The sequence below is a fragment of the Arachis hypogaea genome, chromosome 15 (assembly GCF_003086295.3).
Source record: "Arachis hypogaea cultivar Tifrunner chromosome 15, arahy.Tifrunner.gnm2.J5K5, whole genome shotgun sequence".
NCBI classification, from domain to species: domain Eukaryota; kingdom Viridiplantae; phylum Streptophyta; class Magnoliopsida; order Fabales; family Fabaceae; genus Arachis; species Arachis hypogaea.
This window is the reverse complement of record NC_092050.1, coordinates 7,616,309-7,643,955: the sequence shown is the minus strand read 5'-3', so window position 1 is coordinate 7,643,955 and position 27,647 is coordinate 7,616,309. Positions and strand designations below refer to the sequence as shown.

The following is a 27,647-nucleotide window of genomic DNA, read 5'->3' as shown; positions in this document are numbered from 1 at the left end:
TAAATGACTTGTATGCGAAGAATATTTATTTTTATTATTATTCATATATGTTTAGTTGTTTTATTATTATTATTTATAAAAATATTTTTTAATAGTATTTTGGAAGTAAATAAATATAAAAAAGAGAGCAATTTTTTATTTTTACTTTTTTGAATTTTTGTGTTTTTTTTTTTTAGTATGTGATATAGGGGTGACATTGGGCGGGTAGGGGCTAGTTTTTGCTCTACCCGATCCCGCCATACAATAATTCGCATAGAACTCGTCCCACTCCTATCTGCGGGTAGTAAAAAGTTGAACCCTAACCCGCTTCCGCGAGTACCCGTTCCGTCCCTACCTGTTCCTATAATTATTAAAATTCAATAAATAAAATTAAATTTCAAAATTTATATAACTATCATCACATACGTAACATAAATTAAAGTAAAAATTTAAATGTAATACAATATTATTAATCATTTTACTAATTATTTTACATATATTATATATTAAAATTATATATATTATATATATATCGAGGCGGGTATTACCTAAACCCAGTTTCGTCTCCCCAAAAATCCGTCTCAGTAAAAATTTATCCCAAATAAATAAAAATAAAATGAATACCTACAAATTCAGGTGGTGTTACCATTTCTATTAATATTTGATATTTAATTCTAAAAAATATAGATATTAGATATTCAATATGATCCAATAAATTTAATTTAATGAAAATCAGATCAAAATTTTAATTATATCCGATTTAATTCAATCCTCATATACCCCCATTTTAAATGACCCGTTTTGGTTTGAATAAAAACAGGTAAAGTTAATTAAACGAAAATTGATCTGATCCCAACGCTAATTCATTTTTATAATTAATAATTTGGTATATATTTCCTGTTAAGAAGATTAAACTTAATAAAATAATTCTCATCTACTAAAATGAATTAGTAAGAAATATTTATTTTTTTTCTAGTGTATACACATATTAATATTTTTATTTTTTTATGTAAATCACTGTTACTTATTTGTTCATAAATGTTTAGTTAATTTATGTCTTTAAGAACATTTCAATTACTTTTATATTTTTAAGAAGTGAATTAATTTAAAATTAAAATTTATATTAAAATTGATTGATAAAATAAAATTAATATCACCTTAAAAATATAATGTCATCTTGATAGAGAACTAATAAAATTTTGTCACTCATATAATTATTTTGATAAAATAATTAAAAATAATATAAAATTTTAATTAATTAAGACTAAGTATTGGAAGGACAATTTTTTTTTTAATTTTAAATCACTATTTATGACATATAATCATATATATATAAATAAATATACGTGTGTCATCTTGTAAAACCCAAAATGAAATTAAAATTAAAACTAGTATTGGAAATACTCTTTAAATTATTAATAATATTTTTAAAATTTTTTATTTTAATAAATTCATAACAAATACATTAAAACTTTAATTTTATATATTTTTTATAAAAGTATTTTCAATTAATAATCTTAAAAGTACATACATATTAAACTTAAACTATCATTTGTACCCACGAACTTTATGAACGCTGACAAAAGTACCCATAGAAGACGGAAAGTGACTTTGTACCCACGAAAGGCTGGGACCGTCTGTCGATATATAGTATCTAGACGTTATTAACTCGTTTGCTCCGTTAAGTTAAAGGTCAACATGGCATGTTATGTGCTTACCTGACTATGAAACAGCAATGTGACGTGTCTAAACATGTTGTTAATGTTATAACATCACTCATTTTCCTAATTTATTCTCAATTATTTTTCAAATTTAAAATTAAAAATCCTAGAATGTCTAGGAGAAGCAGAAGTAACCATTGTTTTTCGAATGGAATCATCCTTCCAAGAGAGGTGAAGAGAAGACTTCGTTTAGGAGATGCTTCTGCGGACAGAATGTGGTGTTGCTACAATCTGGAACCTTAGCAAATCCTGAGAGATGGTTCGTTAGGTGTCCTCTATGAAAGGTAAGTCTTTTTGTTTTTGTAGTTCTGTTTAGGTTAACTTATTGTGAACGATTCCTTATTCCTCCCTTTCACGTTGCAGACAATGGATTGCAAGTATTTTGAATGGGTGAATGAGATTGACAGAGGTTGGGAGCGATTGGCAAGAACCCTTGTTAGAAAAAATCAAGATAGCTATTGTGCTACCCATGAGGTCAATGTCACTGAACAAAGAAGAGAGATTCAAGAAAATAGTTTGAAGATCTTGTTAAAGATGAGAAAGCTTAAGGGTGAAATTAGAACAATTAGGTCATGGATTATAACAATTTTCTTTGATTTGTTAATTTGTGTAGGCTTGAATCTGTTCCAATTAATCAATATGTAATTGTGCGTATGGTGTATGTTGTTTTGGAGCCTTTTGTGACTATTTAGTTTCAATGACGATGAATTTCAAAATTCTGTTAACATCTTCGCTTGTTGTGAAAAAGTTAAGTTGTGTTATGACATTAATATCCATGATTGTTGATATATTTGATATTTGTGACATTAGATATAATACGTATTTGACAAAATAAGACATGTAAATGTCGTGAATTAATAAATCTAGCCAGAAACCTAGTATTGTACAATAAATAACGAAAATGTGACATGAAGATAGAACTAAATAAAACACGTTAATTCCATATGCTATAATAAACTTGAAAATAATTTTAATATAAGCATTTATCAACAAAAGCCTTAAAATAAGTCTGAGTTTGATGTCAAAGTAGCAAATCTAAATTATTTAAAAGTACCAATACAAACTATGAACATGAAAGCATCAAATACTGCAATATAAGCACTAAGCATAACTTACAAAAAAAAATCATAGTATCAGAATTTTAAAGTTCTCATTACAGTAAGTCTTAGATCAAAAAATAAAATCACACTAGAAAATTCTATTTGTTGGGTGTGGAGTTACTGCTGCCACTAGAACTCTCATTGTTGTTGCCACTTCAAGATGTTCCTGTTGGTGGACGAAACATAGGTACTGGCCATCTGTCTGCTGTTTAAATTGTGGATGGGCATGAATTGCATAAACCTTGAAGTGGTCCCTCGACTTACACCATGCATTATTTGTCTAGTTACTCTTAAAGGAGGTTGGTTAGCTGGTGGTGTAGATCTAACATGAGATGATTGTGGTGTGGTAGGTAGGGCTGGAAGTGAATCAAGTCAGTTCATGAGCCATGTAACACCCTACCACACTGAGCTTTACACTTAAGCCGTAAAACAGAGGTGGTGTGGTATTACGACCTCTAAAATAAAATGTGTATATATAATAGCAGAAAGAATTATAATATACTAGGAGCCTTGAAGAACAGATGAAATAAAGATCGCGAAGTAAAAGCGCAACGCTCAAGAAACGAGTTAACTTGCGTACTAAGAAAGCTATGGCTGTTAAGCATAAGGTAACGAAAATAGGAACAGAGGGCCAAAAATACAAAGTAACAAGCTCCTAACTCAGCCCGCGAACTCAAGTCTGGACGGAGAATATTTACACATATATATACATATCCAAAACCCAAATTTACATAAACAAAATCATGTCTCTCCATAAGCCTCTAATAGGACCAAAAGGAACAAGTTGTGTGGAGAGAAAACTAAGTACATATATATACATAACTATACAACAAAAGTAACCCGACAGCCACTTCGCTTCAAAAGTCCAGACGCCTAACGAGGTGCCTCTCGACCTGCATCTGAAAAACAACAACATAGTATAGGATGAGAACCAGAGGTTCTCAGCATGATAAAGGTACCACACATATAAGATATAAGGTCTTGAAAATGTCAGAGGCAATCCTAGAACACCGACACTCAGATTATAGAGCTTAAAGTATTAAATAGAAGGCATAAAAGGTGGTTTTCTAAGAGTATCTAAGTCTAACTCAACTTAATCTTAAATCTAAGTCCTACTGCCTTTCCTCCATACCTCCATTTCCGTCAATATATCACAGACAAATAAGCAGATAAAAGCAAGCACAAGAAAGTTACAAGTACTGCAGGTAACAAATATACATTTAACATAGCAATTACACTTAGGCACACCCAGTTAGAGCACAACCAAGTAATTCAAGTAATATGCACATGATGCATGCCTGTCCTATGGCTGATGAGTCTCATCTGTCGGTTATCAAGCCAACTCGACAAGTCCGGTTTGCTAAATCTTTGGACTGTCCCTCGATGTGCATCCCCAAGAGTCTATGCATAGCTTTTTCTCAAATAATCAAATGATCTGAGATATGAGATTCCCTGGGTAAAGTACTGTGGCTTGCCACCACGTGTACTAGGTTGAAAACTCGATACTCTGTTGACCCTACGACGTAAGGGTGACCGGGCACTTATAAATTTCCGGAAATGTTACCCCTATGTCCACGCGTACGCGTGGCCCTTATTTCAAACTTCTAAACCTCTAATTTCATTCCTTTAGTCATAAACAATAGTATTAAAGCTGATAATCAGATGAAGTTAGGAAGTGGGGATAACTTGGAGGTGAAGTAAAGCGGAAAAAGTGATGAATTGACTATAAAATGTTATGAATGATTATGTATGATATTTGGCTTGAATAATCAAATAATCTGAGATACGAGATTCCCTGGGTAAAGTGTCGTGGCTTGCCACCACGTGTACCAGGTTGAAAACTCGATACTCTGTTGACCGTACGACGTAAGGGTGACCGGACACTTATAAATTCCCGGGAATGTTACCCCCATTGAGAAATATTGATTATTTGAGAAAAAGCTATGCATAGACTCTTGGGGATGCACGTCGAGGGACAATCCAAAGGTTTAGCAAATCGGACTTGTCGGGTTGGCTTGATAACCGATAGATAAGACTCATCAGCCATAGGACAGACATGTATCATGTGCATATTACTTGAATTACTTGGTTGTGCTCTAACTGGGTGTGCCTAAGTGTACTTGTTATGTTAAATGTATATTTGTTACCTGCAGTACTTGTAACCTTCTTGTGCTTGCTTTTATATGCTTATTTGTCTGTGATATATTGACGGAAATGGAGGTATGGAGAAAAGGCAGTGGGACTTAGATTTAAGATTAAGTAGAGCTAGACTTAGATACTCTTAGAGAACCACCTTTTATGACTTCTATTTAATACTTTAGGCTCTATATTCTGAGTGTCGATATTCTAGGATTACCTCTGACATTCCTAAGACCTTATATCTTATATGTGTGGCACCTTTACCATGCTGAGAACCGGATCCCATACTATGTTGTTGTTTTTCAGATGCAGGTCGAGAGGCACCTCGTTAGGTGTCTGGACTTTTGAAGCGAAGTGATTGTCGGGTTACTTTTGTTGTATAGTTATGTATATATATGTACTTAGTTTTCTCTCCACACAACTTGTTCCTTTTGGTCCTCTTAGAGGCTTATGGAGAGACAAGATTTTGTTTATGTAAATTTGGGTTTTGAATATGTATATATATGTGTAAATATTCTCCGGCCAGCCTTGACTTCGCGGGCTGAGTTAGGAGCTTGTTACTTTGTATCTTTGGCCCTTTGTTCCTGTTTTTTGTTACCTTATGCTTAACAGCCGTAGCTTTCTTAGTACGCAAGTTAACTCGTTTCTTGAGCGTTGCGCTTTTACTTCGCGATCTTTATTCCATCTGTTCTTCAAGGCTCCTAGTATATTATAATTCTTTCTGCTATTATATATACATCTTTTATTTTAGAGGTCGTAATATCACACCACCTTTGTCTTACGATTTAAGCGTAAAGCTCAGTGTGGTAGGGTGTTGCAAGCCAGCTCGAACTCGACTCGCTAATAGCTCGATAAGCTAAACTCGTGAGTTAGTGAGTCAAGTTTGAGCCTGGAATTCAGTTCGTACATTAAATGAGCCGAACTTAAGTTTGGATAAGCTCAACTCAAGCTATATATATAAAATTATTAATACACATATTCTATATGCATTTAATATATATATATATATATATATATATATATATATATATATATATATATATATATGATCTTATTTTTTAAAAATTTATATTTATTTTTTATATATAATTTTAATGTAGGACATAAATAAACTTTTATATTTTATTGATAGATAAATAATATATAAAATTGATATTTTTAAATATTTTTTAAAATATATAAGTTATAATTTATTGATAAAAAATTATAGATTATGTTCCTATTATTTGAGCCAGCTCGTTAGTTTTTGGTGAGTTGAGATTGAATTTAAGAAATAAACTCGATTGTTAATTAGTCGAGTCGTGAGTCAAGCTCAATTTTTGTGAGACGAACTTGAGCTTAGTCTAGCTCGTCTCAACTCGACTCACTTCCAACTCTAGTGGTAGGCCTTATGGGAGTAGGTTGTGGTGGAGCAGGTCTGAGGAGAGAAGGTTGTGACGGTGATGGCCTCTTAACGTTTCACCTCCTAATTGGTCACTTGGATATGATTAGCTTCATGATAGGTTTAGGTGGCACATGTGCAGTAGAGGACCTGGGTCTCCTCTGTACTTTGAGCCTCACTTTGTACTCCTCTCAGTTGAAGAGTTTTTTTAGTACCTTTTGCCTTCTTTGGAGTTGGAGTTCTCCTAACAAAGTTTTCACCCTCTTCTTTTCTGGAGTAACATTAACCTCACCATCTGCTCTTACACCACCTTTATCATTCGTATCTATAACATCTACTTAACTGATGGGGTGCTATGTGTATAATTCAATCCTATGCCCATTTTCCACAACAGCTTCATCCATCTTAACAATATTTATGTCAAATTGTAGAAGTCTCAAACCACTATCAATTTCCATTCCAGGCTGTCGCCAATAGAAATCAGAGATAATTGGATACCCAATATCTTTCAGTAGGTCACTAATGAGGAAGTCATTCAGGGTATCCACGTTAACTCTCTCCACCTTAATAGTTTCACCTTGTATATAACACAACTTGTCATCTAATCTCCTTTCAAGTCTATTTCTATGGTGTATCACTAATGTGATATGCATGATGGTGGCTATTTCTGTGAATAACAAAAAAAACATAATCATATCTTCTAACATTATCCAACACCCAAATGAATAAATCATCAAAAAGTGAATAAACCATCAATAAACATAATCAGTTTATAATATTATCCCACACCCAATTTTTTTCAAAAATTAAGAAGATATGAATAAATCATAAAAAAATGAACAAACCATAAAAATACACCTACTATTTTTCTAAAATTTTTAAATTGAAACACAATTCTCATAGTGACAAATTTTATGCTATCAGTGAAACAAAAAACCCTAACTTAACTATTTCATGGTGTATAAGTTCAATGAAAAAAAATTGGTAACTAAAATGAGAAATTGGACACCAGAACTATAGGAAGATGACTTACCTTTCACTGTGGAAGTGACGACTGTCTTCCAATCGTCTCGACACACCCACACCACAAAAGGATCACCACCGGACCACGATTGTGGATTTTGGAGTGGCCGCCTTCAACCTTCTGATCAGTTTTGTTGGGGCTTAGTAACTGGTTCACGTCCCTCTCTCTGCTAGGGCATGCAAATATGTGGTGAAGAAGAAGATGGAATAGCGCGAAGTGACCTCTAACTTTTCTCTCTCCCTTTCTTATATACACTTGGAACGTTTTTAAAAAAAATAAAAGGTAAAAATCAAAAGCCTGGTAAGCAATTAACGTGTCATGTTGGCCTTTAAGTTAATGGAGCAAACGAATTAATGACGTTCGGGTGCTATTGACAAACGGATCCAACTTTTCATGGGTACAAAGTCACTTTTCGTTTTCTATGGGTATTTTTGCCAGCGTTCGTAAAGTTTATGAATACAAATGGTAATTTTTTCTATATTTTTATGTGTAAAATTTTTATTTATTTTGCGGGTTTACAGATATATACATATCGGATCTGTGACTATATATTTAAAATTCATGATCTAATTCTATTAATGATCTGATTCTATTCGTTTTTTGACGATTCTGTAGATTAAATAATATCACAAATTACAAATCGAATGTAGATAAATATCGTAAATCTCGTAGATCAAATCCAAATTTATACACTTCTAATTTTAAATGGAAGTAGTGTATTATATTATAGATCAATATAATTTCTTTTCTCAATTACATAAACACTAATCCTAGTATAATTTAGAGATTAAATTAATAAATTTTTATAAATATATCTGATTAATATTTTATATTATTAATTATTAATAAAAATTATTAATAAAATAATAAAAAATAAATGTAATTAATTTATAATTTTTAAAGTATCAATTTAAGTAATAAAACCATTGTGTTTTACAAGCAGAAGATAGTTCAAAACGGAAACACATATTCCTCTATCCTGGCATTATTTTCGCCAAAGAAAGTGAGGTTCGTCAAGTTAACCCCGGCCCTTTCATTTTCAAAATTAAATAAGATGATTGGAGACCACCAATTGAAAGATTCTATTATCTTCAGCTTATATGCACTATTTTATCATCCATCAATTCTGATCAGCGAATATGGATGAATGAGAATACTAATAATAATGGTTGTTTGCACTACAATTCTTCTATTTATTGTTTATTTATTTAATATTATATATTTGTCAAGTATATCACAACCATTGTAAAGAGAGAATTGAGAGTAATTAACTTACAAATAAAATTATCATCCTCATTATAACTATGTAGTTTTTATATCGGAATATTAAAATTAATATCAATTATATATAATAAATATTATTAGTATGTATGTATGTATGACTGTAAATTAGCGTTTGAAAGTAGGCTAGAATTAGATTAAAAGATTGAGATTTAATATTGTCTTTAATAATTAGAGGTATAAACATTAAAAATATAGATACAAATTATTAGTGTATATATATTGTGTTTAGTAAAATATTAAATAAGATACAATAAAATTAAAAAAAATCTATATTTTGTAAAATTAATAAGAAATAAAATGTAAAAAATTAATAAAAAAATATAAAAAATTGACAAAGAATAATAGTGTAAAAATTAATTGCGTAAAAATTAATAAAAAATAAAAATATAAAAAATTATGTTCAATTAATTGTCATTTTTTATTTCAGTATTTTAGAGAAATACTAAATACATATATTCTTTGTGCATTTATGTACTAACGTGTCCATTTAAAATTTATGTCTCAACAAATAAATAATAAATACATACTAGTGTATTCATATTTTTGTGTCTGTGTCTTTAAAACTAAATGTTATCTTAGGCACCATTTGTTTAATGGGTGTGTCCACCAAATTTTAAGACACGATGACACACTCACACCCATATTTTATGTTTGGTTTTTAAATACATAAAATAAGTAAAGACACGATGATACACATTGGTATACAAATACATAAAATTTGTGTACTGCCATTTTATTGAGACATTAAGACACAAAAGTTAAGACACAAATTTTTTCACTTTTATCCTTAATAGTAGTAACTGTGTTTTTTTTTTTTTGGAGATAAGGATAATATTGACATTTGCAACTTATGTTCTGTCTTGTGCATAGTTATCAAACAAAGTAAAAATTTTGTGTCTCCTTATATATATGTCTTCAATATTTGTGTATTTGTGTCTATGTCTTCACCTATACATAAACCAAACACAGCCTTTAATACTTTTAGAAAATGAGATATATGAGACTAAAATTTTTTAAAACGACAACTAAGATTTGAATAATATTGATTTTTAAAATTATTTTTATTTAAATTTTTAAATTTTAAATCTAATCTCATTTTTTCAATAAAATATTAAAATATAAATTAATTCTATATATTTTATACTAAATATAATATAAAAATTTAATTTAATCTCAATATTTATATCTTATCTCTCTTCTAAAAATAGTCAACAATATAAAATTTTATTACAAATTTAAAAATAATAAATGCTATGATGCCTATCACTTTATACCTAAGTTATTAAAAAAGATAAATAAATAATATTTAATAAATTTTACATGATTTATTTTTTATTTTAAATATTTTATTTTTTACTTTAAAAAAAAATTAGACAATTTAAATATCATAACAAAGACGGCATAAAACTCACCTTTAAAAATATAAACATGATACGCAAAAAGAGAATTAGAGAGTTAAGCAAGGGAAAAAATTGATGTATAAGCTCATCAAAGCTGGCAAGCATAGATAGTTAATGATAACAACAATAATAATCTCGAATCTTTGAAATTTATTTGTGAGGATGTGAAGCCATATCCGAAAAAAAAAAAAAAAAACTGGGATGAGTAATTAATGAGTCTAACCTAGCATGTTGATGATTCCTCACTGGCCACTTTTGCATCCGGTACTCACTTTTCCACCAGAAAACTTGGAACGCTTACTTAGATCCTCTTTGTTTCCCAAGCAAGTATAAATTATTCCTCATGGTCAAACTTTTAATTTTGACACTCCCTAATAGCAACTGGTCCGCCATTCCTCCAATTCTCATTCATTATTAACCATAAATTAATACTACTTGACCATATATATATACATATATAGACAACATATTATTATTGATCTCAGTAAATTAAAATTCAAATCTTATATAATCATGGGTGAACAATATATACATTGACACTTTATACGATATTAATAATAAGAAATAGTATAGATAAATAATTTTTAATCAATAAATTTTAAATAATTGTAATTAATAATTAATAATTTTATATTTAAAAAAAAATAAAATTTAAATAATCACTAATTAATTAGTATAGAGTGTAGTTTAAAAATATTTGTTGATTTGTTGATTAGATTCCTATTCGTTATTTTTTTAACCAAAGATAGAAAGATTCGAACTCGCGATCTCTTAGATGAATATGGGGAGATTATGCCATTTAAACTATAACTCATTGGCTAGATTCCTGTTAGTTACTTAGCGGAATTAATTTTAAGAAGTGAATTGATTTGGAATTAAAATTTGCATTAGAGTTAATTGATGAAATGAAACCGATATCACCTTAGAGATACAGTATCACCTTAATGGAGAATCAATAAAATCGTATAATTATGTTGATAAAATAATTAAAAATAATATAAAATTTTAGTTGAATTATTAAGACTAAACATTGGAGAGATCAATTTTATTTTTAATTTCGAATTACTATTTGATCCGCCACCTTATAATTCGGTTTTTATTGTGCATTATGAGTTATAACTCGGCCTTAATTATTATTTATTATTTGCTTGTAACCGACACGTTTATTGCCGACTTAATGACCATCATTTCTATCTTAATGACCAAACGATCATAGCATGAATATCATTTATCAATTTTATATATCTCAATAGGCAATACATGATAAATTCTATTCTCATGTCTTATATTCTATATTCATAGAATTATTATAATACACAATGCATGATAAGTTCTATTTCATGTCTTATATTCTATATTTATAGAATTATTATACAGACAACAACATGATAACTTCTATTTCATGTCTTACATTCTATATTCATAAAATTATTCTTATACCTCTTAAACACTTACTGACTTGAGCGTCGGAGTGTCTTTTGCAGGTACCCACCTTCTTATTCTCTCCTGGCCGACGATACCTCATCCTGACAGAAAGCTTACAAGTATTCACCGACAGACGAGTTATATACCGGTCAATCTCGACAAAAATACTATTTATAACAAATGGTCCATAAATATTTATGTGTCATCTTATAAAACACAAAATAAAATTAAAATTAAAACTAACATTAAAAATGTTTTAAAAATTATCAGATTAATTCGTTACTTAATACAAATTATATTTCGTATTTAATTACTCATGATAAATTATAACTCAATTTTAAATACTATTTATTTTTAACTTATAATGGACGATTTTAATAGTCGTTATTGACGACTTAATGGTCAAATTCTCATAACATTAATATTTTTTGTTGATAAACTCTTAGAAAAATACAATTTTTAGTATTTTTTGCTATCATTTAATCGATATAAACACTAAATTATCTTTAACAAATAAATTTTATAAATTCATATATATGTGCAAACTCTAGAAAATATGGGTACAAACTATATTAATTCAAGTGTGTAAAAATTTTAGTAAATATAAATACAAATTATATGTTTTTTGTGTATAAAATTATTATAAATATGAGTATAAATTATTGCTGATAAAATATTATCAAAAAATAATAATATTTACTGATAATGTACATTGTTCTTTTTTATTAACCTAATGTCTATATAAAATACTACCTATCTCTCAATAAGAGAAGATTTATGAACTTTTACACACTAATCTCATATTTTATGTATATATATTCATATGATTAGTTTTATTATATCTATACGTGTATAAACTATTCACTAACATTCTATATTTATAAAATTTTTATATCTCTTAAATACTTGTTGATTTAAGTGGTAGAATATCTTTTACAGATATATTTCAAAGGTTTATCCACACAAAAATAAAATCAATTATCAAAATCAATTTATATTAGTTGTTAGATCATTTGTTTGTTTAAATATAATATTAATAATTCTTTAACTATTGTCTTGTATACGTACTAATCTATTGATCAATAACAAATTATAAATATAATTTAGATTTAAGTAAAATGAATTCTTGATTTACGGATTAAAAAAATAAAAAAATAATTATCAAATCAGTTATTTATATACTTTGGTAGATATGACAAGTAAGAAATAACGACATCTTTAATTCTTATAAGACTTGACCTATGGAAAAAGTGATTTGTTTGACTTTAACTCCAAAGAATAAATTTAGAAGTATTTTTGAATTACAACTTATATCCCTCCCCTCTATTCTAAGTGGTTATTAGAATCCTCTATCTATTGGTACTTTTAAGATTAATTGTGATGTTAGTTATCTTAGTTCTGGTGATAATGTTAGTTTTGTTTGCGTTATTAGATATTGTAATGGGAGTTGGAAAAGAGGGTGTTTGGGAATGATTGGGAGTAATAATATTTTTCGAGAGAAATTGTTTGTTATTTGGAGAGGATATCTCTTAACTTGGAATCTGTGTCAATAAGATGTTATTTGTGAGACGGATTATGTGAAAGTTTAATCTTGTTACTAATCACCAAGATAGTTTTGAGTTTATTAATCCATTTGGTGCTCAAAATAAGGGATATCATGTATTGAAATTGACGTATTAACTTTTTTTTATTATGAGAGATGCAAACATGATGACAAACACCATGACAAAGATAACGATAAAGTTATAACTCCATCAAATTGAGCTTCTTTTTCTTTCAGAGAAGTTTAAGAGTAATTTTAAATAGTACTATCCTTTTATTTAAACAGCTACTTTATTTATTTATTTATTTATTGGTTTAGCTTATTTAAGTTAAGAAAAAAAATCAGTTATTTACTTATTTATATATAAATATATAATAATTAACTAATTTAATATATTTTGAGATTTTGACGAGAACATAGACTCGTAGAGTAAAAAGTGAGGAGTAGTGAAGGGATGGGTCCCAGCCGACAAAAAGCCCTTAACCGTTCTTTAATTGGGAAGAAACAAGGGCAGTCGTATGGTTTAGCTCGCTCGTTGGAGATGCCAAACCAATCTTGTGAGGGCCCACTACTTCTTTAGCTTTATTGTAGAATGGAGGGTATAAACACTCACAATATATTGTTACACTTCACCAACACAACACAACACAACTTTGATTTGTGTTCTGTTTCTTTGTATCATGAGGAACGAAATCATAGTTGTAGCTTTCCTCATGGTGCTTGCAGCTTCTACAAGGCCTAGCCTTGTAACTTGTAGAGTCCTTATTGAGTCACCACCACAACAACAACATCAACATGTCAAACAAGTGCAAAGTGCAAAGCCCATGGTTAAAGAAGATAATAGTAGTAGTATCAAAAACAAGAACAGCCAACGAGTCCACACCATGTCTTCAGGGCCTAGCGGAAGAGGTGAAGGTCACTAACATTAATACACATGTTACGTTCCATGGATCACCATCATACTCATTATTGGTTATTTATCAGCTTTGTACATCAACTATGAAAATTTGTAATTTTTTGTCTATAAGTTATTTAGGTCTTGATTTTTGTTAACGGAGCTAATTATTCAAATATTATTGTATATATACCAATTATGTATGTGTCTTATTATGCCGCTGTGCCGCAATATATCGGGTAAACGACACAAACAGATTTAACTGCCACACCCTCAAAATATTATATATATAATTCACCCGGCCAATTTGCAGATTTAATTAATTTTCAAGTGGAGAATATAATTAAGGTATGCCACTGGTGGTATCTAGCTAGCTAACTAGCTATACAATATACATACTCATTAATAATTACCTAATTTGGATTGGACAAGTGGACACTTCACTCATTTATTTAAATAAGTTTTGAGATTGAAATTCTATATTTTGTATACATATTAGTTTATTGGTCAATAATAAATTTTTAAATAAATTTGAGATACATAATAAATTAATTCTTATCATGTTTCAAAAATACCATGGACACATATAAAGTTTATTAACAATTATATGACTGGTTTGCTGCCTAGTTGGGTGCTATATTATTCTCTCTATTAAAAAAAAAATATTAGGTGATTAATTTTTTTATATTTATCTTGTATTTAAGTTAACATTAATTAATTTTTTTACTGGTAATACTATACATATAAACATTTTTATAATTAAGTCTAATTTAGTTGGCATAAGTCCGTGAAAAAAACGCGTATATACACTATACGATTCTTTTTTTGTACTTCTTTAACATAAATTTTTGTTAAAAAGCACATAAATTTATTTATAAAGAACAAAAAAATTTTTGCACATAGCACAAAAATTTTCGTACATAACTCATAATTTATTGATATAACATAAATTTTTTTTTACATAACATAGAAATTTTTACACATAATACACAAATTATCTATGCAAATGTATTTGTCGGTTCAGTGAGTTAATATTCTAGAAATGTGATCTTTTTAAAATTTTTGTATTGTACTTTAAAATTTTTGTCTTGTTTGTAAGTTAGTTGGATCTTAATATTTGGATATGTAATCTTTTAAAAATTTATGTGTTATGTACTAAATTTTTGTTGCATTTATTTGTTGATTAAATGTCAATATTCAGAATATATAATCTTTTAAAAATTTATGAGCTCAGTAATTTTATTGAATATATATAAAAAAAGAGAAAAAGAAAAAGTTTTATTGAATATATATATAAAAAAAGAGAAAAAGAAGATGACGATGATAACCGCAAAGGAAGATGAATAGAAAAAAAAAAAAAGGAGGAGAAGAATTATTAAAGCAGAGTTTTCAAATTGTTCTGTAAATATTGCATTAAAGATTCTGTCATAGCTAGCGATGAATAATGATATATGCATATGCATGTGGTGCAAGCATGCATGTATGCACAGATGAAGTAACTTGATATCTCATAATGAGCAAGCTAAGATGATGAGTTTAGCATTCCTCATCTATCTCACGCTTAGCTGATATGATATTTTAAGAGCCATATATATGCATATAGTTCATATGCATGGCTTCATGCTTGATATATAGTTGATACAGCTATGCGTGACTTGGTTCTTTTGAATTAAGTCAAAAATGGAATCAAAGTATGAGCTTCTTTTTGTACGACTCAATACATAGCTAAGTTATTGGTAAGTTCAAATCATGCCTAGATTTTTATTTGAAATGATTTGAACAGTATGATAGGATTTGTATATATGGAATCAATCCAATGTGTAAAATTCAGTGGCCCCTGCCCTCCTATATATAAATATATTATTATAAACCAAGTATATATTCCTCAACTTGTGCTTCATATTTTAAGTAAAAATGATTGATGAAGACTTATGAATGAACTCCCACGTGTCACTCGAAGTATGAATCATTCATTAACGAATAAGAATGTCACTACTTTTTCAATGAGAGAGAGCATGACTACTACTGATCCCCCACTTAATAATATAAGTGACCATGCGTATAATCTATAGCTTCAATTATTGAATATGTTCATTACAAAGTTCACATGTATCACTCTGTATTTAAGAACAATACAAAGAATTTTGTCCCATTTAAAAACAATATACATTCTAAATTGTTCATCTCTTCTAATTCTCTTGGGACAATTTGAACAAAGATTCGATGCTTTATTCCTCAATAACAATACAAAATGAACTATAATTTAATGATAGATATGAAAAATAATAAAAGATTAAAAAATATTAGTGATTACAAACCAGAATAATAGTTGACTGGTGAATTCAATTGATCATGCTTGAGAATGGCCAATTCTTGAGTCTTAGAAGAAGCAATAGTATTAGTATTATTAAGACTATGTGGCTTTGACTGAATTGCCCCTCTCTGAAGCTGCAATGCATACTCCAAGTCCCACAAGACATCACCCATACAAGGCCTATCAAAAGCCTTCTTTCTCAAACACTTGTCTACAGTCTCACCAAACTTTGTGAGAGACTCTCCATCTATTTCACACTTTATGCAAGGATCAACTATTTCTTCCAATCTCCCTTTCTTCTTGCAAATGCTTCCCCATTCAGCAGCCAAGTACTTTGCATCCATAGCCACCCTTCCACACACCACCTCAACAAGTACTATTCCAAAGGAATACACATCACATTTCATGTTCTCATCAAAAGGGCCTACTTTTCTTGAAAGCCCAAAATCAGAAAACTTAGCCACATTATTCTCATCTAACAATATGTTACTAGATTTCACATGGCTATGAACATTGCTGATTCCTCTGCAGGAAGAACCTTTGTGAAGGTAATTCAGTCCTCTGGCGGCTCCAATGCAAATCTCAAGCCTCTGAATCCAACACAACTTGGAACTGTATAAATGATCCCTCAGTGTCCCTTTCTCCATGTACTCATAAACAAGGATCATCTCTGACTTCTCGTTGCAATATCCGATCAAGGAAACAAGGTGGCGATGGCGAATTCTCAACAGAATATTGATCTCCGCTTCCAAATCCAAGAGGTCTTGTTGTTGTAGTAACCCTGGTTCTGTTCTTTTCACTGCCACCCTCAGTCCATTGTTGAGAAGTCCTTTGTATACAATTCCAAAACAACCCTTTCCAATTACCCAATTCTGGTCGAAGTTGTTGGTAGCAACTTGGAGTTCATCGAAAGGGATCTTGTTTAAGTTTGGGACATGTGAACGTGAAGATGATGATGATGATGAGCCATGGCTGCTACCATATCTGCTATGAGAGTGTGAGCTTCCTCCTCCTCTTTTTTTCTCCATTGGCAACCAATCAACACTTTGATCATGCTTTGGTTTCTTGGGTTTCAGACACACAAAGAACACAACTGCTATAACTGAAACCAAAGCCACAGCTCCGAGAATTGCCAACAGTTTCAAATGCACAAGCAAATGGCAATACCAATGGGAATGAGAATGCGAAGGATGATTCTGTTTTACTTCTGGCATAGGACCTGGACTTGTTTTCTCAATGATTTCCATTAGCTCCAGGCCATTCAGATAAGCATATTTATGTGGAGAATTCTGGGCAGGTCCTATGCTGATTTTGAAAACTCCAGAGTCATCCGAATCAACCACAGATTCCAAACGAAAAGGAACACAAGTTTTGTTGAAGTGATCATAAGGAGTGATCCGGTGACTCAAGTTATTATCGAAGTAAACATTGAAGTGTGAATTTTTCAGAACCGGAGTTCCAATAATATGACAGAAATCAAGCTGAACAAGATACTTAGCATTTTTCTTGACATCAAGTTGCCATGTTATATTGGAAAGTTTTGAGTGATTCTTTGAACTATTCATCACTCTTGCGCTCTGGTAAACAAGACTTGGGGCAAGAGTAGCATAGTTTCCTTCGTGAATTGGACTAGTATTTTGAAATTTGTGTCCAGCAGAAGGATGATCATCAATTTGCCAGTTTCTCCACAACGAGTCATTCACCATGTTGATATCAGAGCCTCCAACGTTGAGCCTGTGACTCGTATGGAACACCATGCTATTGTAGTCATAAAATCTTCCTTTTGGGATGAAAGTATTGGGGAGAAGGAAGAGTTCTATCGCATTTAGAAATGCAGGATTTGGATGAATAGGAGAGAAAGTGATTCGGAAGTTGTTGGTGTTGATGCTCAAAAAGAACTCCTCTATTAAGGTTTTGTTGTATTGAGGATTGAAATTGTTCAAAAGGAAGAACCCGGGAACAGAGACATTGAAGAGAGAAGAGGAGAGGTTACCTTCCGAAGAAGAGAAAGCAAAGAAATGGAGGCGCAGAAGATGATACCCATGCTTTTCAATTCTGAACTTGTATTCAGATTCAGCATGGAAAAGCCTTGCTGTTTGATACAGAGGAGGTGTTGGTGAATGGTTGCTCTCTTTCTCGCTGCTGCTACCATGTTTTGGGAAGATGAAACCAACAGAAGAAGATGCTTCCATTTCTGTTTCTCTTTCTCCAATGAAAATTCGACCAGTATTGTTGTCTGTAACATCGGTGTCCGAGCCACAATTGATGAAGAAATTATCTGGGACTGTGAAGGCCAATGATTGGAACTGCAGAAGAAGAAACAGGACTACACAAACAGATGCATGAATTTTATGGTACTGATGAAGAGTTTCCATGAAAAAAAAAAGAGAGAGAGAATTGCTTGGTTAGAAAAAACTGTGATTATGGAGGAAGAGGGTGAAGTGGTCAGCTACAACATGAGATTAAGTAAAATATGATAATATCTGAACACGGTTTTGTTTGGAAAATAAGGTTGTGTTTCTTGTCATGGAGCACTTGAAAATTCAGTCAGAATCACAAGTCTCGGTGGACTCTACATGGGTCATTTTCCAAGAGCAAGTCTTTGCTCCCCACACTGTTCAATAAATTAATCATCTTTCTAATTATGATTAATACACTAAATTTTTTTTTAGGCTTAGAGTCTTTACATGATTGCGATTTTTTTGCTAAACAAAGTCTCGGTACTTAAGGGGACTTAGGGGTGAGAATGAGTAGATTAGGGTAGAGTTTGGATCTAATCTTAATCTTAATCCTATCGGTAGGTTGAAATTTTTATATAAATTCAATCATATCCTATTTGCGGGTTGAGAATATCCCAACTTATACCCTATTCGTTCTTAACTCGTGAGTATCCAATCCTACTTGCGGATTGCCAAAAAGATGCAATGACAACCCCCTTATCATGGTCAACCTCACCGATAGCACTGTGTCTAGGCTGGGGTTTAGGTTGGGGGTCGGGCACCGGCCCCTCGGGCCGAAAAACCTCATCCCGAACTTTGCGGGAGCTAAGGGCATCATCGTCTCCATCAGAAAAAAAGTAAGTCATCAAGTGACTAAGGATAATTTTTCAGTGGCCATCTCAACTATAAAGAAAAATTAAATGAAGTTACCAAGGCGTAAGAAAAATAGAAGTAAATAAATTGAGAAAACGGAAGAATAATAAAGAGATTGAATACCCGACACTTACCTATGCAATTTCGGCTAGCGCCCCGGTCACCCATCAAAAGATGAGGGTTAAGGGGACTAGAGCTAAACACAGCCAACAGAATGTTAACAATCTGCTGGTTCTGCTGACCTATGTTCTAGTAGGTCACTTTATTAAGTAGTTAAAGCCGACACCAAAACTTTAGTAGGTTGGGATGCACCTCTTTTTCTCAAGGGTGAGCCAAAAAGGATGGCGATCTCGAGCTGGCCTCACTTTGAAGCCGACAATGGCGATTCCCTCGCAGCAGCAGCATAAAATCCACGGACAGAGATGGAAGTAACAGTCGCAGAAGAGAAAAGAAGTGAGTGGCGGTGATAGTTATGGAAAAGAAAGGGAAGAATAGAAATGGTAATGTAAAGCAAAGGTGGTAACTGTAACCATAAAAGAAGAAGCGCGAAAGGTTAGGAGTAAAATTGGTCTTTCCTAAGTGCATTTAATGTCGCTAGCGCGATAATCGAAACGACGATCTCGAGCATGGGTTGAGGACAACCCCGCCTGCAAGAAAAATATTAGAAGCATGAGCCCTCGCCAACGAAGTCATATTAGGCAAAGACTACCTTTCACGAGAACACGAGCAAGTGAATGCGGCAGTCATGAGTCTCACGCCTTGACGTATTGGGGGTACTATTTTGGCCTAACCTAACAAGAGTCAGAGATCTATCAAGCGAACACGCGTCCCGTCCATACAACGAGACACCCATCACGTGACCCAATCTCTTATAAGGGATCTGGACAGCTGGTGAAAGCTTCTGAAGGGCTGGGCCCTAATAAAAGGAGGGTCCACCCAAACGAATAGGAATAAAGAAGAGGGACTTACCCCTCTCCTCAGGTACGTCACCATTACCTTAATCTAGCCGCCTCATCGTACGGACAATAACTTAAGTATCAAAGTGTCCTTGCAGGTGGCTCCACCCGCCGACCAACTGACTACCCACTAGCGCAACTCCCCACCTCAACACCCGCACTCAGGTCCTAATCCTTCTCATTACACCTCATAGCTAAACGACTCAACGAACCAACGAACAGTTTAGATTCAACCTTAATTCTATCCGCGAATTGAGATTTTTATATAAATTCAACCCTACTCTACCCGTGAGTTGAGAATATCGCAATCATAACCCCACTTGTTCTTAACTGGCGGGTATACGACCCTACTCGCGAGTTACCAAAAAGATGCAACATTATTATATAACTTGATAATAATTTAAAATAGAAATGACTTTTATGTTAAAAAAAATGTATTAAATTATCAATTAATAATATTTTTTTAATGGCTAAAGATTTTGATATATAGGTCTTTAGTTCAACATCTACTTAAAAAATATTTTTATATAAATATATAACATATACATATATAGAGTACGGGTTGATCGAATAAAATAGAGTATCCAACTCGATTCGCAACGGGATACGGTAGGGTGCATGTTGCCACTCCCACGGAACTAGCTTCCACACGCATACTAGCTAGGTAGCTTCCTCATGAAATTTGACCTGGTTATTGAATTTTGTGACTGATAGTGATCACTAAGAACAAGTCCTTCGTGTTTCTGTTACGTTCATGACGACATAAAGAAGCTAGTAGCCGATGCAAGCCTGAGTCATGTGATGGTAATTAAATTCTTTGTATAGAATCATTCAATATAATTGCTGAGTACAGTATAACGAGAATTTCACTTAGTTGTAACAGAAAGTAATAAGCTAAATCCCTATGGACCGTTAGTAATTTTTATTTATACAACATTTCGTTGGCAGTGGAGTATTTTTTTTTTTCAAGTAAAGTTGTCTCTTTGACTTTAAGTATGCTAAAACACTTATGGACTTTACAAAACTTAACGTTTTATGAACTCCCTTTCCACAATTCCACTGCCTACAAAAGTAATAAGATAAAGGCTTGTGATAGATTTATAGTTAGAATATTTTTATGGTTCATGTTAGGGGTGTACATGGTCCGGGTCATATTAGATTTGGCTTAATTCAGATCCGGCCCGAAATATAGACCGGACCTAACTTTTAGACTCTAATCCGATTCTAAACCCAATGAAACCTACGCACCTTCGAGCCGGGTGAAAACCGGGTAAAAATCGGGTAAAAATCAGGTCTTTAGCATGTAAAAATCACCTAATCTCTAACCATTATTTCACAATTTACATAGTAAAATTCACTTAAAAAAATATAACAAGAATCAACCATTCTCTAAAATTAAAGCATAACCATAATCAATACTAATATTGTCTAATAACACCGGATATTTAAATCAATACAAATAACACAATATTATGCATTAGTGTAAAGTCTTATGCATTTTAAACATAAAACATTAACTTATAATCTTATAATGACTAATAACACAAAATATTAAGGTTTACAATATTTAAATTCCACATAAGAATAACCATCATCCATCACTAATAACACAAAATATTAATTGTGTATGATGACCGGGTCACCGGACCGAGTTCGGGTGACCCGAACTATGTCCGGATCCGATCCGAAATAATGATCGGATCTATTTTTGAGACCCTTATCCGGCCTTAGACCCAATAAAATCATACTAAATTAACCTCTAAAGTGTTCGGGGCCGGCTGGGCCATGTACACCCCTAATTAATGTAGTTTTAAAAACTAAAATAGAAAAAGGAAAAATGAAAAAAAGATTGGGTGGGAGAGGGAGGAGCTTATTTGAAGCCCATTAAAATGAGACGATCCCATATTTTGAGTTAGCACTCAGCATCACACATACAGAGGTGCCGCGGGTTTGAAGGCCCACAGTTTTTAGTTTTTACTTTCCCTGTCTTTGACTCTCTCTATAAATAAGAAATAAATTCATTAGACTTGCGACTGAAAGCGAAAAGGGAGAACGATGGTGGGGCAGGGGCAATGGAAGAAGCCCAGTAGAAGCGACGAGGTTGTTGACCCTGATGAGCAAGCGAGGATCGCTGATCAGATCAGAGCTCAATTCGAAGCCTTGGCTCCCAAACGACCCATCAAACCCAACAGAAGCGAACCAGATCAAGAAGACCCCACCGTTGACCTCCATGTCACTAATTCCATACCCGAGCTACACAAGCTTCATTCTCTCCAGTCTCAATCTCATGTCTCTCCCTCTCTATAGCATCTCTCTCTCTCTCTCTCTCTCTCTCTCTCTCTCTTCATTGGTTTCTGATGATGCCTTTCACTATTGGCAGGATATAGTTTTTAAGGAGGGGTGGGCAGATGCGCAGGATGAGTTTGTAGAAACCGAGTATTACAAGAAGTTAGCATCTATTGACAAACAGCATCACGCCGTAATTCATACTTCACTTCCTGCTTAGCTTTATCTTGTGCTTTTATTTCCTTTTTAACTTTTTCTTATTTCAGCAGACAGGGACTGGGTTTATAAAGGTGGTCACGGAAGGAGCTTATGAGATACATCACTTGCTTCCACAGAACCATGTAATCGCTGCTCATGAAACTAAGCCAGCAGGACGAGGCTACAAATGCAACCCTGCCACTAATGACTGGCTTCCCAATGTTCATGATCAACAACACCATCAAGTAATTCATTCATTCCTTTCTTATTGCTCTTTGTTTTTCTTAAAAAAAATTAATAAATAGGGGAAAGGAAAGGTTTTTACAATTTTTAAATGTAAAAGTCTACGGCCAACCATTTATTAAATTTTGGCAAGCATATAACCAACAAAAAAAAAAATTATTGGATAAAATTTCACATCAATCTTACACCATTAAAATCATTATTAATGACTATTTAATAGTTATAAATCACAAAAGTTACTCGCCCCTAAAACTCTTCTTTTTAAATTTAGATTAATCAATTTTTCTATTTATTTGAGTCTTTTAAACTCAATAAAAAATTCAAAAGTCAAAGATTTGAATGTATTTTTTTTCAAATATTATAGGTCTTATTTTTGTATATTCTTTATTTTTATATTAAAATTAATTGATGATAAATTAAAGAAGGTATGCAAAAAAGCCTTATTGTCTGTCTTTTTTATATATGTTGGGATAGGTGTTCACCTCATTCAAGCCAAATCGGAGCGACAGTTCTTAATTAGGCCCCTCTCTATCAGAAAAACCATGATGTTTTTGTATCGTTGGAGATGAGAACGAGATATACTGTGACTTTTGTCACATAATATTAATACTACTACACTAATTGTTCTAGTGTATTCCATATGCAATTATGCATCCACTCGTATTAATTTAATAAAAGTGGCCCCTCAGGGCAACACAATCATGTGTGTTAGGTTTGTATTTTCTTTTATTCAATCCAATTTCAAATTATTTTAAAGGTAGTGCCATAATCTAGAACCTGCCTAACAAATCTCAAGCATATCTCGTATATATGACTAATGTTATACATTTAAATTTTTTTAATTAAATTTAACTAAATTAAATAATAAATTTTATAATAATATCAATTATAACTAAATTTTATTATATTAGATTAATTTAGTTGAACTTAATTAATAAAAAATTTAGATGTATAGCATTATTTCATATACACTTCCCATCTGATTAATTGTAATTTGCCAACAAATGAACATTATTAACCACTTTAACTTGTTAATAAATAGGAAAAGCTTCATAGATTTCTCAAATATAAAAATTATACATTCTTTTTCTTGTTAAAATTTAAAAGTAAAGCTAATAAATCAATGGAAAACAATCATACATTATACACATCTCATTGAGAGAAAATCTTGGTGATGATTGGACGGGCTTTACATTGGGCCTCCAATGGAATAGCCTTTGACATGAGAGTTCCGTGTCCTTCTGTCATGTCAACTTCTTCCTCGCCAATCCGGTTCCAATCAAAGCATTGTATCAAAGAGCCCAAAGTCAAGCCCACGGTTCTCTGGGCCAGGCCGGAGCCAGGACACGCCCTCCTCCCCATCCCAAACGGCATCAAGGCATAAGGGTTATTGTTGGCTTCAGGATTCGCAAATCTTTGAGGCATGAAAGTTGAAGATTGGGCCCACAAGTCCGGGTCCCGATGGATGGCCCACGCATTGACGAAAACCAAAGTATTACGTGGCACATGGTAGCCTCCAAGGGTGCAGTCCTGAGCGGAGAGATGAGGCAACAGCATTGGCGCTGCAGGGTAGAGTCTCAAAGTCTCAGAGATTATGTTATGAAGGTAGGTTAATTTGGTAAGGTCGTCTTCTTCTAAGAGCCTCTCTTGTCCAACATGAGTGTCCAACTCCATCCTTGCTTTCTCCAACACTTGTGGATGGTTTAACAGATTCGACAGTGCCCATTCTATTGTTATAGCCGAAGTCTCTGTTCCAGCCACCATCATGGCCTACACCCATGCAAACGGAATAATAATGGTCTGGTCATTAACACTTAAGATTTCAAATTATGTGCTAATCTCTTAATTATCATTTTTAATCATCAATTAATACGCAAAGAATAGATGACTGACCATGATAAGCCCTTTGATAATTTGATCGGTGTAATACTCTGGCTGAGATTCTTGAAAGGAGAGCAAGTGATCTATCATGGTGTTTGAACTTTCCTTCTTGCTTCTATGCTCATCGATCAGCCCTTGAAACAGAGCATCCATCTTCTCACCAATCATTTGGAGTTTTCTATTATCACCACTGAAATCGAACCACCGAACCACAGGCACAAAATCCCCAAGATTCGAACTCAATCCGAACTTCGCCATATCATCCATCACATCCCTGAACTTCTTCGCCTCCTCCGCACTCGTCCCATCGCATTCTTCCCCGTAGTACCGTTTCCCACTTACCATTCTCATGATCGTGTTGAACGTTAGCTCCGTCAATTTCGATCTAACTTCAACTCTCGTGAAACCCTCGCCTAACCCCTGACTCAAGCTCCGGATCAACCTCGCCGTTTCGTCCCTTCGGATTCCCGTAAAAGAGTTGAGACGCTGAGTGGAGAGGATCTCCAGGGAGCAGATGCGGCGGAGGTTGCGCCAGTGGTCGCCGTACGGCGAAGTTATCACCACGGTGTTGTTGTAGGTTAGGTGCTTGGTCTTGAGGGAACGGAGACGGTTCGCGAGGACGATGTCGTTTTTGGTAAAACATTCTTCGGCCAAGGAGGCGGAGGAAACGACCACGGAGAGTTGGGAACCCAAGCGAAACGAGAAAATGGGACCGTATTTTTGTGATAAGCCGTAGAAGGTGCGGAAGACGGGTGGTTTCAGGAGGTGGAGGTTGCCGATTAGGGGAAGAGACGGTGGAGATGGTGGTAGGTTTTTGAATCTCTTTGTGAATAGCTTGTAAGAAGTGATGAAAACAACGAGGAGAAGAAGAAGAGAGTTATAATACGAAAGTTCCATCATTATGCTTTATCTGAATAAATTTGGCTCTGTATGTAGGGTTTGACGTGAAGTGGTAATAATAATACAGTAGCTCTTTAATTTGTATATATATATATATATGGTTGCAACTTCCAACTTTCAAATTCTGTGTAGTATGTGAAAATGAATAATATTCCAACTTAGAGAAAGTCAAGATAGTACGAAACTACCCAAGAAAGGTCAACGCCTCAAAGATTAAGATACCATCTTTGACTTTGATTTGGAGTTGGATAAAGTAAAGATTTCTTTGCGTGAAAATAATTATTAATATATTAATATGTATTATACTAATTAATTTAATTAAATACATGGTTATTAGTTGATTATTATTTTTATAAAATATCTTTATGTGGATAGTAATTAAAAAATGATTGTTAAATTAATTATAAATAATAATGAATTTTGTAACTTTTGGATAGTTTATATTTCAGAATGTATGCAAATATAATTTTTACTTTTTTAATAGATTATAAACTTTTTTTGGTAGCGTTTATTTTTAAAAATTGAGGCTCGGACTAAAACTGTGATGCAGTATTTTATTTGGTGGCTACAGACTGAAATTAAAGAATTGTAAATTTTAGTTTTAAAACATAAAATTTCAATCCCTTTAAAAAATTGAAATTTTTGGAGACCAAAAATCAAATTTTAATAACATTATCTTTTAAAAATATCTTCATTTAAATTTTCAAACTCTAAATTTATTCTCCTAATTTTTATATTTATTTTAAACTAAATATAATTCAATCCAGTATATTTTACACTAAATATAATATACAAATTTAATTTAATTTAATCTCTGTTTTTCAGTCTTCTAGTCTTAACCTCCCAATCGTAATCTCTTTTCCAAATGAAATACTACAAGAAAAATGTTGAGTACCGTTAAATTTACCATCGCACATTAGCATTGGGTTTACTGAAAAATTTACTGACGATTTTTTGTGTGGGATTCGTCATGTATGTCAAATCATTACCGGCAAATTTTCGTTTTCAATAATAAATTCGCCGCTAATAATTTGGAGAAAAAACGAGAAAATAGATGCAAACTTTAGCATTAAATTCGCCATTAAAAAAATTCGATGGTAGCTATTTTAGTAAAATGTTGCATTTAGTCGACCCGCACCGCATTATCATCATTCCCTCCATTTCGAATTTCTCTAACAAAAACTTGGTCACGCAACATTTTTACTAAATAAAATTATAAATAAAAAATACTTTAATTTGTTGTTATTTTTTTAAAGTGAGGATATATAATGTTACTTTAATAGTAGATCACTGAAAATAGTATGACTTGTTTTTTCTGATAACTATTGCCAGTGATGTACCATTTTAACCACAAAATTTTTAAGTGCATTCAAAATAGTACTGATATTTGTATTTAAAAGTGGGTATTAAGGTAGACAAATTTTACTCTTTTTCGGACCAAAAATATAATAATTAGTTATGTATATATGATACACCCTATAGTTCAAGTTAGAGAAAATCATCTCCTACATACTAACAATAATAATATTTGTTTTCTTTTAACAAAATAAGTGTCACTACAAAATGGAAATGATTTAATTTTAGGAGGACGATGAATCTAACTATTTCAAAATCATCTGCTACTATACACTGTTTATAATACAAGTTTGTATTCCACCAGCATGTGACTAACGCTTAAACTGCAATTTTGATGTGCATATCAGCCTATATAGTTTTTGTTGGGTATATGGTATGAGAAGATGACAAAATTTTATATTTGTATAGTGATTTCAAGGCACGATTAGATCATTTTTTTAAAGAGATATTTGTCTCCACACTTAGTTGCTATATGGTTAATGACAATACTCTCCCAGGATACAATAAAACCTAAGAATTTCTTAATTAGC

At 32.3% G+C, this 27,647-nt stretch overlaps 3 protein-coding genes across 4 annotated transcripts; 1 reads left to right on the top strand and 2 right to left on the bottom strand.

Annotated features, from left to right (window-relative positions):
- Positions 1 to 16,201: 16,201 nt before the first annotated feature.
- LOC112747806 (probable receptor-like protein kinase At5g24010) lies at positions 16,202 to 18,580 on the bottom strand. Its single transcript, XM_025795997.1, has one exon. The coding sequence runs from the start codon at positions 18,578 to 18,580 to the stop codon at positions 16,202 to 16,204; it is 2,379 nt and encodes a 792-aa protein (XP_025651782.1).
- A 3,158-nt stretch (positions 18,581 to 21,738) lies between these two features.
- On the top strand, positions 21,739 to 23,699 carry LOC112748469 (uncharacterized). Of its 2 annotated transcripts, none has more exons than XM_025796702.3 (4): positions 21,739 to 22,542; positions 22,634 to 22,732; positions 22,809 to 22,982; positions 23,455 to 23,699. In XM_025796702.3, the coding sequence occupies exons 1-4, from the start codon at positions 22,309 to 22,311 to the stop codon at positions 23,494 to 23,496; spliced, it is 549 nt and encodes a 182-aa protein (XP_025652487.1). In that variant the 5' UTR covers positions 21,739 to 22,308; the 3' UTR covers positions 23,497 to 23,699. The 2 variants fall into 2 exon arrangements, with proteins under 2 accessions (XP_025652487.1, XP_025652485.1); XM_025796700.2 differs by having other exon boundaries at positions 22,806 to 22,982.
- Positions 23,700 to 24,008: 309 nt separating this feature from the next.
- LOC112748468 (cytochrome P450 81E8) lies at positions 24,009 to 25,837 on the bottom strand. Its single transcript, XM_025796699.3, has 2 exons — positions 24,874 to 25,837; positions 24,009 to 24,750 (listed from the first exon to the last, which is right to left on the bottom strand). The coding sequence occupies exons 1-2, from the start codon at positions 25,759 to 25,761 to the stop codon at positions 24,133 to 24,135; spliced, it is 1,506 nt and encodes a 501-aa protein (XP_025652484.1). The 5' UTR covers positions 25,762 to 25,837; the 3' UTR covers positions 24,009 to 24,132.
- Between the last annotated feature and the right edge of the window lie 1,810 nt (positions 25,838 to 27,647).